Below are 13,907 nucleotides of genomic sequence, written 5' to 3'. Positions count from 1 at the left end.
TTGCTTAGAATGGAATCTCTTAAAATTAATGTTTCAATATATTACTTAGAATATAATATTTCTTGTTAAAATTAATGTTTCAGTATATCATTTGAAAGCAATGCCTCCATAACTCAGTTATTGGCACCTCTTAATTTTGGAATTTGAGATCTAATGTCTTTTCTTAAAATTAATATTTCAATGAATTACTTTCTAATCTACTACCTCAAAAAATAAAAAATAAATTAAAAAAAAAATATTAAATTGCTCCCATTGAGAAATGCTTCCTTTGTTAAGAATGATGGAAAAGTAAGTGAAAACAGTAGTAGAAAATATGAAAAACATTCTAAAGGGAATGTGTCCTTTTTTTGTTTGGAAATGAATGAGATGATTATATATATATATATTTATCATACTAACCTCATTATATAGTTGGACCAAAATAAGTTAAGCACAATCATGTCATTTCGCATTATACACAATATTAGTCATTCTTTTTACACTAATTTTGAAAAAAATATAATTTTTAAGTATGATAATGTCACTTCACATTATACATAAAATTGATCATTCTTTTTCATCTAATTTTTTAAAAAACTAAAATTTATGAGTGAGGAGGGATGACTTATCTATCTATCCAATAATTCAAAAGCAACTTGATCATAATTTAGGCCCCCTTAATTTATTAAGCTTAGTTTGAAAATTGGTGTGACACTAGAGGCCTTTGAACTAGCATAGTTTCAATAATATACATTGACAATTAAGATAAATAATTAAACATTGAATGCAAGCATCATCATCCGGGGGTGTAGCTCATATGGTAGAGCGCTCGCTTCGCATGCGAGAGGCACGGGGTTCGATTCCCCGCACCTCCATTATTTCAGTTTTGTTTTTTTGACTCCTTACATAGCAAACTGATTTTGAACAAGAAAAGACTTCTTAGGGAAAGAGAACATGTTTTATATAATAAATATATGTGTGTGTATATATATATAGAGTAATATTAAATGAGAATAGCTTTCAGAGAGAGAGAGACAGAGAGAAATGAAAGTAACTTTTCATTTCAGTGTATCAAAGCAGTACATCCATATTGCCTTTTATAGGCTTAGAATCTAGCTTCCCTTGTAAGCCACGGGTAGTCTTCCCTTGTAAGCCACAAATGTGGTCTTGTTCTTCATTCAATATGTGATCTCATTGATGGCTTAAACCATATGTGATCTCATTGATGGCTTAAACCATTTGGCCATTTGGGAACCCCACACAATTATATATATATATACATATAACATTTTAAAATTTATTTTAGTTTTATTTTTGCAGCGGGATTGGAATGACAAGACTATAAACAAACTTAATATTTGTATTTGATTTTATAACTCTCATGCTCAAACTTCAATTCTCACGCAGGAAATAAAAAATTATTATTAGTTAGATCACACACTTGTCCAAAGTTCCAAACACATGATGAAGTCCAACAACATATATAATATTCAGTGCTCATCATAAATTGCAATCTTTTCGGTTGAATCTTAAAAATTCTCAAGCTATCAGGTGGGAGGTTTGATCATTGCATGGGAGCTCCATATTCAGATTGTCAAGTTGATTAGTTGCAGATTATATCCTTTATTGTGCAGCATTTATATATATATATATATCCCTCTTCAGATTGTTTGATGGCTAGTTTTACTTTGCATTTCATTGTTAGCTTTCTATTTTATGTTCATCTTGTTGTTTCTGCTGCCCTGTTGGCTCATGGTGGTTGTAGCTTTGTGTGTGTGTGTTTTTTAGGTTGAAATTGTTTTTCTTGAAACAAAAGAAATACAAATTGTGTTCTCCATTTTTATAGACAGTGCATGTCCTTGGTTTGGGCATCAAAGTGTTTATATCATCAATATAATAATGAGATCTTTACATCAGAGGAGAACCGATAATGAAATTAGGATAAAACCATGGATACAAATAGATCTTATTATATGAATCTTTGAAAAATGTACTAAAAGAGAGGGAAAAAAAAATGTACTAAAAGAGAGAAAAAAAAAAAGAAAAAGAAAAAGAAGAAGAAGACAATCAGCCCTCCTCACAGGTACAGACGAAGAATTAGAGTCACGAATAAAAGAACATTGCCCTGCTATTATAAATTCCAATTACTAAAGAAAGAAAGGAGAAACAAAAAACAGGGCCTGTTATAATCTATTTTCTGATAAAAGAAAAAGAGAAGAAAAACCAGAAAACAGCTCCAAAATTCATTTGGCTGAGTGTCTTTTACTAACATTGGCTCTTATGTATAAACCAGTTCCTGTTTTCACTGTTATTTGGGAAAAGAGAACCAAACAGGATCTAAATATTGCTCTCTACTTAGAAGACCAGGCAACTGCATCCATCTCTGTTTGGGCACTTCTGTATAGGTCCAGCCTCTTTGCAATAGAAACACGACGCTGCATTATTGCTGGATCCTCATCCAACAATGAACCCAACTGTTTCCCCTGCAAAACAATTTGGTAAATGAAAATAAGCATTTCCTCCTCTTACCTTGGGTTTAGTTTGAGGGTTTGGAATACAAATCCTCACCTCCTTTTTACCCAACTCAGTGAAGAAATGGTCGAGTAAGCTGCGTTTAGCCTCACGGACTTGACAATAGACAATGGACTTGGGGATGGAGTTCCTCAAACCTCCACAAACCATATTGACATAAGATAAGACGGTTGTTCCTATTTGATTGAGAGAGGGAGAAAACCAAGACCACAAACTTTATTAGAACAGCACAAAACATGCTACTAAGTGGTGAGTTGCATGCAACTAAAATCTTTTCCTTTGTTGGTTAAAATCACGGCAACTATATAATAGCCTTGCTACTTACCAACTCGCCGAAGATATGACTCATTATATCTATCAAATATTGAATGTGTTGGATTTCCACCCTTCTCAATGTCTTGAGGAAGCTTCCGAAAGAAATCAACTGTCAGGTAACTGCACTCCATTTCTACCAGCTGCAGAGTTGCTTTCCTGCTTTCTTCCTTCATCCTGTCCAATGACTCACAAGCTGCATTTCCAACCTCCACTCTCAGAGTGGGATACTGTTTCAGCTCCTGCAGCCGTAGAAGCAGGCATCTGTTTGTAAGTAAAATATTCATTGATCAACTTATGTGTAATTACTGTGACAATGAGAAATACTAATCACTCCATTAAACAAGATGAATGAAACTCTTTTTACAATTATCAGCCATCACTTTTTTATTTTGTTATTTTTTGTTTTGTTTCAAGACTATATAGTGTAAATCTCAAAAGCTAACTTTTTTATTGATCAACTTATGTGTAATTACTGTGACAATGAGAAATACGAATCACTCCATTAAACAAGATGAATGAAACTGTTTTTACAATTATCAGCTATCACTTTTTTATTTTGTTATTTTTTGTTTTGTTTCAAGACTATAAAGTGTAAATCTCAAAAGCTAACTTCATTTAGTTTTTTTTTTTTTTTTTTTCCCTCACAGTACAATAAGTAGCAATATCTGAACTTTATTGCGTACCACATTACTCCATTACCATGTACACATAAAATTAAAGGCTGATCCCACTGCAAGAGCACCTTTGGCTGCTTCAGAGGATTGAAAAGTTGTATGTTGCTTGAAAGCAGCCGAAGCTGCTCTGGAAATAGGGTCACCTAAGATCAAATCCATTAACCTAATATAACAGAGAAGGTCTGGGGACTTGCCACAGTCTCACCAATTGCCTTGAGAACCAGTTCTTTCAGTATAGCATGAATCTGAAACCATTGCAAAAAAAGTATCAAGCTTCAAGGTCATATCAAGAATTTCAGCCTGGAAAAGAAAATGTAGAATAAACATAAAATATCATCTCGAAATTTTCTTACAGGAAACTTCACAAAAAATTCATGTTTATTTTTTTAAATAGCATTTTTCTTCAGATGGTCAAAATGGGGTGAACTACAGAGAGCAAATTATGAGAGATGTTTGCATACAAAATTATAAATCAGAAAGGAAGGGGACATAAATAACTCGAAATGGAACTCCTTTAGATAAAGGGACAATGACATGACCTGCTCATGAAGAACCACTAAAAGCATTTGAAAAACACAAGGCAAAACATATGCATCCATGAATGCAACATACATACACCTAGAGAGATGCTTAAAGAATTTCCTTCTAGAACCTCTCAAATGCACAACCATATAGGAAAAGTCTCGATCATTTTTTTTTTTTAATTTTTAATTTTATTTTATATATATAGTTTCATTTCTATGGGGGAGTGGGGCAGGGATTGCTACCCGAGTCCAACAACTCTCTCTCTTTAAGCTCACTCAAGCTAATTTGTTGCCGTGTACAAGTCCAGCTTCGGTTGAAACTGGAGGCTCATTAGATATTCAAGCCAAGTTTGATCTCTCAGGCTTGCTCGGACAGGCTGATGAACATGCAAAGACATAAAAATTATAGAATTTGAAACAATTAAATTCCTGAATTTGATCCTACATTCAAATCGACACTAAAAGGAAGCTTACAACAGCCAGCACTAACTTCATCATAGTTCTAAATTCTAATTTTCCAACCATTTATTTGAACTTCAGTACTAAGATAAGAGTTATTCCGTCAGGTCAAAAGCATTAAGAGATGTATAGTACTGCATAATTCCAATATAGTTTCTGAACTCAGCTTCACATACTTCCAATTTTTGTCATATATCTGGTGTCAACACACCCATTGGATCAGTGCCTTTAATTTTATCTATTTGACTATTTCTCAGGAAAAAAAAAAAAAAAATTAGAAGTAGATGATAAAGCCCAATACCAAGTCATGTGAGAAAAAGCTAGCCTAGACTATGCTGTTCAATTGGATCCTCTTTTTTCCAAGTACTAGGCTTGTGTACTTCAGCACTCAATGTTTTCAGGTCAATTTCAGGCCAAGCTCAAGATCCACCAGACTTCTCAACCAAGCAAAGCTTGAATTTGAAAAGTTCACTACTCGGCACTTATTAAGTTACTATGGTGCAATCACAAAATGCATAAAATGTTGGTGTAAAATGCTGTTCTATGTTTAGATGCATACCGCATCAACAGCCGCTTCAGCAGGACCTTTAATGGTAACTAGTGAAGATTCAATTAGACGGCGATATCCTTGTTCAGGAGCTATTAGATGAGGTTGATATCCGTCAGCTTCAGTAATCAGCTTTCTTACATTATCCATTGAAAGTTGCTTGTCAAATTGCAACCTTTTCAAATTAGCAGGAAGTTGATTATCAAATACGTTGTATATCTTATCACCACCTGAGCGTCTGCCGAAATTAATCATCATCATAACTAAAGGTTAGATCAGGAATTAACATGAAAACCAAAAAAAAAAAAAAACCCAGAAACGGATTCACAGTTCATACGTGCCATCAAGATGCTCTTTAAATATTTGATCAAAACCACGGCATATTTCCATAACCATGTATAATTTTCCCTGCACAAATGGGAACAAAAATCACAAATGTCTTCATACTATAAGCACAACCTTGGAACAAGCATGAAGCATTTTAAAATTCTAGATAAACACAACGCTTAAGTTAGAGAATCCATGGGCCTGCTAAGAGTGCCATAAACCCTATGCAGAGCTTGAAAACAGCCAATATAATTGTTGCCTAATGACTGAGCTACTTAGACCAAAATGTAGTGGGTCTCATGCAGATACATTAAGCCGAAAGAACGATAAATAAGAAAGGGAAAAATAAAATCATAAAGTAAAATCTGATACTTACTCCGGTATCAGTGGCAACAGGTTTGCCAAGACGGCTCAATTCTGTTTCTAAGTCAATGATAGTTTTGCTAATAAGAGACTGAAGGCCTGGGATTCTAGACTTGATGACATGTTCCAGATGCTGAAAAAAGTGCCAAAAATATGAAATCAACCATCACAATAAGAATTAGTATGATGAAATTGTCAACTAGAAGTTTAAAAGAGAATTAACAAAACACATGATTGAGGCCTCTCCAGTCTCCACACAATATAAGTATAGCACCAATAAACATGTGTTAAAAAAAATGTGTCGGAAACTGAATAAAAGTAAAAAATACAGTCAGTAAAAACATTTGCTTACTTTGGAAAGCATCTTTCCTAAATGCTCAGAACCCATCCTGTTAACAAGATGTTTGTACTCTGAGCTCTGGGCAAAATACTCTCTCTCTTTACGCCGAGCAGCAATCATGTCTACGCTTTTGTTGATATCAGCTTGAGAACGATTCACGACGCCAATCCATGGAAATTGTAGCTTATACGACCTTCCTTCCAAGATCTGACAAACCCCACAGGAGAAATTAGATTAACTACTTTTGTGTTTAAAATCAAATCCTGTACAAGCCTTAACATTTACTTTTTCTTTTTTTTTTGGGAAAAAAAAAAAAAAAAAAAAAAAAAAACCTAAGTAAAAGAAGGTTGCCACATTAATGATGAGTAAAATAGCAAATCATCCTAGACATAAACCAGCAAATAATACAAATGAGATTATATTTGATCAAGTCACTGAGTTATAAAATATTAGAAGTGGGACATGCAATGAACTCCTACATTTCTGTTTTTCTTTTTCCTTTATTATTATCTCTTATAATTCACCATAATAGTTTTTAATGATTATCTTTCTTTTGGAAGAGTTAAGTGCTAACAAATTTTTAGTAGTAGTTATGGCGGATGGAGGTTGAAATGGTGCAGTTAATTAGGAGAGTTACAATGGAAAGAGTTTGAAATGGAGTAGTGCTTTACTGTTCTGTCCTATATTTTTCAGTTGCAGTTATGATAAGGTCATATTTGGTTTCTTAACAGGGTGAAAATGCCAGAGACCAACTACCCTTCAAGTTCCATTTAATTGTTACATCATTATGCATCATTTAATCATGCACTTCTGATAGAAGGAAAGTTTAGCAGGCTTCCTATGTGTGTGTGGTTGCATATTAATCCAAAGTCAGAAAAAAAATCAGAAATAAAATAATGAACTGTTATGAAATTATTTTGTTGGACAACATCCAAAAGCAAACCTACATCAACTGCATTAGTACCCTGGTCCATAAGATCAATCTTCGTCAAAACTCCAAATGTCCTCTCCCCTGAAAAGATGACAACCAATAAACTAAATATCAGAATGTGTAGAAGGCATCTACGATAATATGGCCATCATTATTATATCAAATGGAATATATATTAAAACAGTGGGACTGAAAGTCCTCAATCTCGAAGGTTCAAGAAAATTTGGTCTTTATTATATTGATATTCCCCACGCACAAAAGGAAAAAGAAAAGGTCTCAATAGATCTTTTATTTCAAATGATAGAAATGCTAAAATCTATTGAACAAATAAAGTCGAAGGTTTTCCTAGTCGAAGGCAATTGAGCTCTAAACAAAAAAAAAAAAAGAAGTTGATGGAAAATTGAAAATGAAGTCTGTCGTCTGAAATACTGGGAAAATATCCACTACTGTACATGGTCAAGCAACCTTGAAGAATCTTAGGGACTTCCGTGCATTTGCAGGCACATACACCACTTATGCAAGTGTAAATGAAAAATATTAACATTAAATAGCATATAATAATCCAATGTATAAGAATTGAATAATAAAAAAATCCCTAAATCTTATTATTAGAAAATCTATGTCAATGTGACTTGATCAACTTAAGTTGTAACGGTCACTCTTTATTTATTGTACATGCTTATTATGATTTATTTTATTTTTGAAAAAAAACTCTACTCAAAGCACCAAGATAGACAACCCAAACAAATGCTTCAGCATTAAACAAATTTGAAATGCATATCTTAAGCATTGTCCAGGAATAACTACTGATCCCATATGCTTGAAGCAAGTGGTGAGGTATTTGTTTCCTGAATTAAATTTTAATGCACTTTGTTTACAATTTCTCTATTTATAACAAGTTACTTGACAAATTTTCTATGTAATTTTTTAAAAAAAGCACTTCCAAGGTTGACTTAGAGCTTAACTGAGTTGAGTTCGTTGCCAAGCTGTGCAAGTTTATCTGCAAAGGAACTTCTTCCTGTAGCATATTCACTATTGTGTATTCTACACAAGATTGCACTATCACAAAAACCTGTCTGCCCATGTTAAGCTAGGATCTTTTATCTGATTCACCAAGACAAATGGGAATTTCATTTACTCTTTTTTATCCTTTGCCAAAATGATCTTATTATTTTGCCTGTTTAATTTTATTTTTTCATTCTAATCATCTTGTAGCAAGTTATCTGACCCCAAACAACAGTAATTCAACTAGTGAGGCATGCCTCAGCCTATCGAATTCTAAATAAGAGGTGGAATGTTTAATGGAATACGAGGGAGGAAGAGAGAGGTTTATTAATCTTACCTTTGGGGTCGACTTCACGAGAAATCTTAATTGCATCAGAGGTAGCAAGATCTTGATTGGCAGGAGAAATTGCCAAAATTATACAGTTGGGCTGCAAGATTACAAATAAAGATAAGCCTATTAAATATGTCACCTTGTGAAATTTGATCCCATGCAATACATCATAAAATTTTCAACAACAAAAAAATGCATCTTTATTACTGACCCCATGTAATTATTAAGAATCCAGTGTACAATTATTCAAACAAGAAGATTCTAGATCACATTATTACCGACTCCTAAAATTCACATGTTTATAAAATGAATAAGTCCCCAGGGAGTGTTCTGAAGAAATTTCATGGGCACCAACCCAAAATTTTCATTAAGTTATAATCTATCTCCAAAGCAAAAAAAAAAAAAAAAAACGGAGTTTCATAATTCTAAAACTAATTTACCTTTTCAATATAAGACCGAACCATATTCTCAATGTCTTGCACAATGCTTTCAGGCTGGCCATCTGCAACAATTCAGTTAAAATTGTAATATATATTTTATTTAAAAGGACAATAAGACAAAAAAAAAAAAAAAAAAAAAAAAAAAAGCCAATGAAAACTTATTCAAAACTAATTCATAAAAGGAAACACGCAAAAGATGATAGATGCTTCACTCACCAACAGCTACTTTTGTAAGCCCAGGGAGATCGACTAGTGTCAGGTTCACAACTACAGAAATCAAACAATCATAACAACCAGAAGAAGTTATTAGAAATTTCTACATACAGTAATTAGTAGAGTTAGACCAAATTAAGTAGAGTTAGTAAGGAAAGATATGATAACATGTAGCTGTAGTGAAGCTATAGCCTCAGATAAAGCAAGACGGAACAATAGAATTCATGTAGCCGACCCCAGGTAGTTGGGAAAAGGCTTTGTTTGTTCTTGTTGTTTGTAGTAATTAATAGAGTTCCAGATAGAGCTTAATTGTCTTTCTGCATGCACAAATTGTCCTTCCTTTTTATTCATTGAGCTTACCAATAATCCTCCTCAAATATTATATATTTCTTGGATGACTTGAAGTTTTAGCAACACTTAAATTTGTCATTGCTTATCTTAGTTTTGGGGTGGGGTAAAGAATATTGGCAATTCATAAATAAAATAAGAAAGAAAAAGAAAAGAAGAAAGATTTAAAATATAACAAACATAAAGATCATAGTTGTAGATAAAATAGTAACACTGTCACAAGTTGCAAATACAATGCCCCTTGCTATTATTCAACAATACAGTAAGAACCAATTCGGGATTGAATCAGATGAGCAAGTAGAGGAAAGCTAGAAAGAGCCACAATAGAGAAATATCAACTCAAAAAGCCTAATGCAACTAGAGCTTGACTAAGAGGAGGATCTGATTAGGGCCTGAAGAGCTGAATCGGAAGCACATTGAAGGCTGCAATAGCTCTCTCTCTCAACCACAGGAAAGATATGTGTTACATTTGAATTATGGAACAATTCACGTCAACACAAATCTCTTATGATAGAGAATCTCCTTTCAAATGTCAAGAACTATCTTCAGTCTTTAATTTTGCTAGACTGCTATTGTCATACTAAATTCAAAATGATTCATTATATATAATAAAATACATAAAGTTAACCCTTCCAACTCTCCGGAATATATCTTCCCTGACACCTTAATGCGCTTTGCACAAGTTCATGTCTCCAGTTTCTTTTCCTCCTCTTATTAAAATCATCATATGCTACAACACTAGCCCCACCCACCATGTTATTTGTCTTCTGTAATAGATGCATACATATATGCACATACAAATATAAATATTCTAAAATTTTTCAAAACTTGGTGCCAAGAATATGTCTTTTTTGCACTAGCTGCCTTCTAGATACCATCACTCTCCACCAATTTTATGTAGATGGAAAGTCATTACCTCTAGATTCTAATTTACAATAATTACATAAACCACCTAATTGACCATAAAATTGGCTTCTGCTTTGATGTTTGATTTCTCTAATTCCAATTTTATCTCACCAAATAATGTCTTCCTCCTTTTGTATTTAGAAAGTAGGACAAGAACACGTTCACATCCAAGCCAGGACTTGAACATTGCATTTCCTCATTTCAATTTTCACCATTTAGTTCTAACACTATTGCATGTCACATTGTCAGAGTGTATACATGCAAAATTACAATTCTCATGCATTACTCTACTCTCCTAATTATGAAAAAATTACCTACCTAAATATTGTTTCAACCAGTTGTGAAAACAAATATAACTACCTACATCTTTATTGAGAGTATGTGTTAGTTGTAAGATGATGATAGTGCATTTTAGATTCTAAAAATTGTTCTCTTTAAACCATGAATTGTATCCTCTACTACCATCTTTCAAGTTCCCTAAAAAAACTATTTTATTTTCATGGATTCCTTTTGATTTTGGATTTTTCTTTTTACATATTGCTTGTCATATGTCAGATTTGAATTATGAGCTTGCAATTCAAAACATAAAATTTAAAATTTAAAAAAGAAACTTGGAATACTGAGGAAATAAATGGGAACACATTGGTTCAAATGGAGAACAGTATTACATGGTTTGCACCAAAATATTCTTTTACCAAGTTAGAAGTTCTTTGAGCACAAAGTTTTCTAATATTTTCGCAGGAAATAAATAATTTAGTTTATATGAGTTGAAAATGTACAGAGTTAACGTGAGAGCCAGGACCCAAGAGTCCAATTGAACACCAGAGTCCACCGAAATGTACATAAATGTTTTGAAACACCATGATTCATTGCAATTCTTAATTCTCAAATGCAGTGCAGTTTAACTAGCAAAAATGACACAACCAGTGGCGTATAACCAAAAATGACCCAAAATCTAATCTCACCATGAGGGGAATAGATACTGAGATGAATTGGAACAGTAGAAATTTGTTTCGAGCGGCCTGTCTCTCGATCTGTTTCATCAGCGATCTCCTTCCTCACAGCAGCTGGCACAAAATGTAGCCAAGATTTTAGCATCTGAGACCGAACAAAACGAAAAATATAGAACCAAAAATAATAATAATAATAAAATAAACCAAAGGTAGAGAAAAATATAGATTTGTTAATAACAAGGAAAACTGAGCTAGAAAATTGAATAACGTCAAATTGAGAATAATGAGAGTCATATCCCAAGTCTAACTAGCAATAGATGAAAATACATGCTACGGAATACGAAAATAATGATGACTAAATGACAAATGATAATGTTCAGATCATTTATATAATAAGGGATATACCAAAATCAGTGAACCTCTTTCTTGGTAGGTGCATGAATTCCGCATATTCCCTTCCCTCATCAATCTTATGAAGCTGTAGGACAAGAGGACGTCGGGTAACAATACCTGCATATGATATGGTTGTGTCATTTCCAGAGTTCACATGATTTATAAGTCACTGAGCATGTTAAGTCTAATAAGATAAAATGCGGGAAAATCATACATGTAAAAGTTAATTTATTAAAGGCATTAATTACCAGATCCACGAGGCAAAAAGTCCTTTCCAACAACGCTCTCTAGCACCGACGACTTCCCAGAGCTCTGCAAACCATTAAAGAAATGGGATGATGAATATGTTACGCATAAAATATAACGAGTAAGCCCAAATCAATTTGCGTGGTTCCAGTAAAGATCAGCGAATCACTAACCAAAAACATGAAACCTAGACTAGTGATTCAAAAACAGCCCACAGAAACTTTTGTGATATAACAAATGGACATATTGGAAGGTAGCTAGTGATTCACATTGACTATTATAGATGAGATAGATGGCAGTTTGGTAGAAAGAGAGGCCTTTCCATGGGCATGTTGGTGTTTTGTGCATGGAATAGAGAGACAGAGAGAAAGAGAGAGAATTGCCCTACAAATATCCAAAACATAAAGAGAGAGAATTGTCCTACAAATATCCAAAACATTTATCATCTTCCTTGAGAATACAGCATTGCACAAACTTCTAGGACATCTCATGCTCCATGTCTTTGTGAATTTGTAAAATGGGAGAAAAGTGTTAGGAAAATTTTGAGATGCAGTTTTACCAATCTGGATTCCTGGAGCGTCAATCCTAAGTGCAGTTTGAGTATGCTACAATAAATGTGCATGCACCCCATTATTGCAATGAAAGGATCCTTTTTTCTTTTTTGGATTTCTTCACTAGGCTATCCTGCAGGCTTCAGTGTATGTGCAGGCAATTGATTACTGCAAGGTGAAAATTTCTGGTGCAAGAACTGGAACGGAAAAAATAGAAACTTGTTGAAAGATCAAGCCTGGTAGAGGCAGACATGAATTCATGACTGAACACTGACGGTTTCCACCACTAAAGCATATTATTTTTATTATTATTTATCAGCATATACTGATTACTTCACATATTTGTTAGTAATAAACAAAATTTATACCAATGAAAAGCTTGAAGTTTTTCAATTTAGAAGTGAAGAGAATGGTAATACTAAGGACCTGAAGGAAATACAGTTGAAAATGTAAAAGCCAATATTATGTAAACAAGTCCATCAAAATTTAAGTTTAGCCTTGTAAATCTCACCTAGCAAGCATGACCTCAAACAAGACAGCAAAACTAGAGAATAATATTATTAAAATTAATTACTATGATCCAATAGATAGTCAACATTGATGGTAACTTTTTCTGGTACAATAAGAACTTGCATTTGTCAAAAACTAATCTGTTCACTTAAATAACATTAATACAGCAGCATACATGCCAAATAAAGAACTGAAAGTATTTGGATCAATGTGAAACTTTCTAGAAGTTAAACAAAACTCGGGCAAAATGCAAATAAATAAATAGTATATTTTTTTTGCTATAATTTATGAATATATCATCCAACAAAAATATATTTTTTAAAAGAAAAAAGAAAAATACATTTCAATATGAAAATTTAAAAACAGAATAAAATAATATTTAATCCTCACGTAAATGGAAGCAGAAGTTTGAGCTCAAATTGGAGTTAGAAATAGAAAAAAGAACAAAAAGCAAATAAATATGAGATCAAAGGGGAAAATCTATATTCAAATATAAGCGAACATATAAAAGCGCATACATGAAATGGAAGTTCAAGGTCAAGCTTGGAAATTGGAAAACAGAACAAATCAAATAAGTGAGTGGCAAGTTCTGATTCAGAAGGAGAAAAAATAAATAAATAAATAAATAAATAAAATTGAAAAAAAAAACCGAATATATGTATATCAGTATCTATAATAAAAATGTGGCACGAAATGAAGAAACATTGAAGAGGAGAGAGAGACACCTGACCGCCAACAACAGCAATGGAAGGTAAGGCATCCCAGAGAGTAGGCAAGGCGCTACCTTCGCCGTGATCTCCGAGGGCCGTACACGCCCTCTGTATTTTGTTCACCAAAGATATCAGATTCTCCATTTCTTTTTGGTAAAAAAATAAATATTGCTGAGTTCAGGAACGGTTTTTGTGTGTTAACGATGGTTTTCAATTAATTTTCAGGAACTGTTGTTGACACATTTTATTATAAAATGATGATTGCAGAGCCCTCATTTAGAACGAACAATGAAGAGAGAGAATAGGGAGC

The 13,907-nt window shown here is 33.3% G+C and overlaps 1 protein-coding gene and 1 non-coding gene across 2 annotated transcripts; one reads left to right on the top strand and one right to left on the bottom strand.

Moving 5' to 3' along the window:
* The first annotated feature begins 781 nt into the window (after positions 1-781).
* On the top strand, positions 782-854 carry TRNAA-CGC (transfer RNA alanine (anticodon CGC)). The gene has a single exon. It is a non-coding gene; the product is annotated as a tRNA-Ala (tRNA).
* A 951-nt stretch (positions 855-1,805) lies between these two features.
* Positions 1,806-13,907, bottom strand: LOC132298904 (dynamin-related protein 5A-like). Its single transcript, XM_059795257.1, has 16 exons — positions 13,613-13,907; positions 11,829-11,892; positions 11,593-11,697; positions 11,200-11,301; positions 8,984-9,034; positions 8,768-8,829; positions 8,334-8,424; positions 7,008-7,072; positions 6,073-6,267; positions 5,734-5,853; positions 5,368-5,438; positions 5,043-5,268; positions 3,695-3,745; positions 2,837-3,065; positions 2,548-2,687; positions 1,806-2,462 (listed from the first exon to the last, which is right to left on the bottom strand). The coding sequence occupies exons 1-16, from the start codon at positions 13,739-13,741 to the stop codon at positions 2,331-2,333; spliced, it is 1,833 nt and encodes a 610-aa protein (XP_059651240.1). The 5' UTR covers positions 13,742-13,907; the 3' UTR covers positions 1,806-2,330.

This window comes from Cornus florida, unplaced genomic scaffold, assembly GCF_030987335.1.
Source record: "Cornus florida cultivar Cherokee Brave unplaced genomic scaffold, ASM3098733v1 CherokeeBrave_3.0.0_Hap2_Chr03, whole genome shotgun sequence".
NCBI classification, from domain to species: domain Eukaryota; kingdom Viridiplantae; phylum Streptophyta; class Magnoliopsida; order Cornales; family Cornaceae; genus Cornus; species Cornus florida.
The sequence above is the reverse complement of the archived record's forward strand: the minus strand, read 5'-3'. Positions and strand labels throughout refer to the sequence as shown.

What these genes read in the sequence shown, in the direction of transcription:
- LOC132298904 (XM_059795257.1), bottom strand. Translation starts at nt 13,741, where the DNA reads ATGGAGAATCTGATATCTTTGGTGAACAAAATACAGAGGGCGTGTACG. An exon ending in TTGCTGTTGTTGGCGGTCAG is followed by an intron (nt 11,893 to 13,612) that starts GTGTCTCTCTCT and finishes AATGGTTTGCAG; the next exon opens with AGCTCTGGGAAGTCGTCGGT. An exon ending in CTGAGTTGGGTAAAAAGGAG is followed by an intron (nt 2,463 to 2,547) that starts GTGAGGATTTGT and finishes ATTGTTTTGCAG; the next exon opens with GGGAAACAGTTGGGTTCATT.